General features: G+C 32.0%; 1 protein-coding gene across 1 annotated transcript; it reads left to right on the top strand.

Annotated features, from left to right (window-relative positions):
* Positions 1 to 334: 334 nt before the first annotated feature.
* Positions 335 to 740, top strand: LOC113753894 (RING-box protein 1a-like). Its single transcript, XM_027298170.1, has one exon. It carries the CDS (start codon positions 351 to 353, stop codon positions 726 to 728), a length of 378 nt encoding a protein of 125 aa, XP_027153971.1. The 5' UTR covers positions 335 to 350; the 3' UTR covers positions 729 to 740.
* The last annotated feature ends 2,445 nt before the right edge of the window (positions 741 to 3,185 follow it).

The raw sequence follows: 3,185 nt of genomic DNA, 5'->3' as shown, positions 1-3,185 counted from the left end.
AAGTGGTAAGGCATTTCTATTATCAAACATGCTTGATTCAAAAGGCTCAGAATGAATAAATTTTAGCAGTAGAGTTATCAAACAGATCCTAAATGGCCTAAAATTTTGAACAGAAATTAAATAGTACTTAATAAATTAAGTGGTAAGATATTTCATTTATCAAACATGCCAAATTCAAAAGAAGTTTTGAATGAATTAATTTTTAGCATTAAGTAAAATTATTAAACACACCCTTAATTAGGGGCAACAAAGGAACAAGAGATAGTGCAAGCGAGTTGACATATGTTAACTGATCTGACAGAATTAACTTTGTTGCTACTCGCGAAGAGAGCTCTCTTCGAGCCAACCCAATGGCATCTCTTGACACCGAAGTCACCATGGTTCCGGCTGGAGAAGGCTCCAGCGGAGCCGGACCTTCATCCTCCACGGTGTCCACCTCAACTTCTGGTAAGAAAGCCAAGCGATTCGAGATCAAGAAGTGGAACGCCGTCGCTCTTTGGGCTTGGGATATCGTGGTGGATAACTGTGCAATTTGCAGGAATCATATTATGGATCTTTGCATCGAGTGTCAAGCTAATCAATCCAGTGCTACTAGCGAGGAATGCACAGTTGCTTGGGGTGTTTGCAATCATGCTTTTCACTTCCACTGTATTAGCAGATGGCTCAAGACACGCCAGGTTTGCCCATTAGATAACAGTGAGTTGGAGTTCCAGAAGTACGGTCACTAGAGCTTGGGCAATTGACAGATGGGTCTCTCTGTGTGTTGTTGAAAATGAAGATTTAGCCCAGCCTTTACTTGCCTTTACCAGTTTGCTGCAAATACGAAGTCAAACATTCTGAGAAACCTATTTGTTGTAGAATGCAATATCTGGTTCTATTCGGTACTATGTCGGATTCATCGGTAAATTAGTTTGCAGTTACTCGTACTGAATTGATGTCTGCTCTTTGCTTTTAATGATTTTAACACCTTATTGCTGGTTGTTGCCTAAAAAAAAATAATAATAATAACTTTGTTGCTACTAAAATTGGGATAATTTTAGAAACCTCCTTTGAGATTTATAACTATTTTACTAGCCACCCTTTAGGTTTCAAAAATTACACTATTCTTCCTTGTGGTTAATTCTCTTGTAACATCTAGGTCCAACTGGCAATTAAAAAGTGATATCAGGAGAGTGAAAATAATATGATTCTATCATTGTCCTCATCTACTATATTATTTAATTAATCTACTACCAGTCCACATATTAAAGAAAAATACTAAATTTTGCTGTTTATTATCAGGGATCAAATCATAGATAATATCAAAAAATAGTATATTATTCTACACACTACACTTAATGTAAGATCCAAATTATTCTTTTCAACTACAGACCCATTATCAAACATAATCAACAACAAATCATAAAAAAAACTTGCAACCAAAAAATTATAAAGAGTGAATTTTAAAGCCCAAAAAATCTCAGTAGCACCATAAATATCCTTGTGACTTAATATATTGACAAGAATATTAATGCTATTAAAGTTTGCTCTTTATAATGTTTTGGTTGCAAATTTTTTTGATTATTTGTTTTTTTATTATGTTAGGCATGTAACTGAAAAAGAGTAATTTGGCTATTGCATTTAAGTAAAAAAAAAATAGAATGATATACCATTTTTTAATGCTATATGTAATTTGATCTTTAGTGATAAACAACAAATTTTAGTATTTTTTTAATGTATGGATTAGTATTAAATTAACTAAATAATATAGCAAATGAGGGACGGTGATGGAATCATAATATTGTCTTTTCTCTCTTTTCTATTACTTTTTAATTACTGGTTGGATTTCAATCTTACAAGATAATTAATTTCAATGAAAGTCAGTGTAAATTTTGAAACTTGGAGGGAGGCCAGCAAAATAGTCAGAAACCTTAGGAGAGATTTATGAAATTATCTCATTAAAATTTCACTTCCACCCAACAAAGATCAAGCAATATGCATACGTTTAGAGTTAAGCATCAGTGGATAACTAGCTACATAAATATGACTTTGACCCCTAACAATGACTATTTTTCACATGGTTTAGATTTTTTTTCTCTAATTTCTCTTTAAAAGAGTGTACTATGACATATCGGTGTGTACCATTAGCATATACATTAAATAGATGATTACTATAGAATTTAATTAACAAGTAATAAATTAATTAATTGCATAAAATATAATATTAATGTTACATTTATAAGTCTAATTTCGTGTTTACACTTGTTTGCTTTGATTTGATTAGCGAATAAGGTCTTAGTGGTTTGATGATTAAGAAGGTCAATTATAGTTCAATCTTCATATTGTCACTTGTTTGCTTTGGTTTGGTTAGCAAGTAATGTCTTAGTGCAAGTAAATAGGTTCTTGTATAATATAATCATGCGCCTTTACACTCATTTGCTTTAATTTAATTAGCCACTAACGTCTTAGCAATTTGATGATTAAGAAGGTCAACTATAGTCCAATCTTCATAAAATCACTTGTTTGCTTTGATTTGATTGGCGAGTAACGTCTTAGTAACCCAACAACCCAACATGCGGTGACCACATGCGGTAGTATCCCGTAGGTCACCGGTTCGAGTCCCAGTAACGAAAATGGGGTAACCCAACAACCCGAATAAGGGTTGGGGCCTGAAGTGGGGCCAGGTCCTTTTGTTTGTGGAAAAAAAAAATTAACGTCTTAGTGTAGGCAAATATGTTCTTGTGTAGTCCAATATTTATATTTTACACTTGTTTTCATTATCTATTCAAAAAATCCAAAATTGAATACCTTAAAAAACCAAATAGCGTATTATTTTTAAACATTTTAAAATTTAATTAACATGTTTTTTAAATCCAAGGTTAAATATCTTATTTATTATTTGAAAAAACAGCATTTGTTTTTAATATTTTGTATGCGTATTTTCTTAATGCATTGGATTTATTACTAACAAACTCTACTGTGTAAAAGATACACATAATCAAAATAACTTTTTTAACAAAAACCAATTCAGTGTACCAATAAATGTTTTTTTTTTTGAATTCTTACCAATAAATGTTCAAGTACCACTTTAACGTCTAGTTTATGGTGTGATTTATGTTTAGGAGCTATTGCAATTAATTGTAGATATGATCGTGTTGGAGGGAAATATAAAAATTCAAGAACTGTTTCCCTTCTTTGCTTTGCTC

The sequence above is a fragment of the Coffea eugenioides genome, chromosome 11 (genome assembly GCF_003713205.1).
Source record: "Coffea eugenioides isolate CCC68of chromosome 11, Ceug_1.0, whole genome shotgun sequence".
NCBI lineage: Eukaryota > Viridiplantae > Streptophyta > Magnoliopsida > Gentianales > Rubiaceae > Coffea > Coffea eugenioides.
The sequence above is the reverse complement of the archived record's forward strand: the minus strand, read 5'-3'. Positions and strand labels throughout refer to the sequence as shown.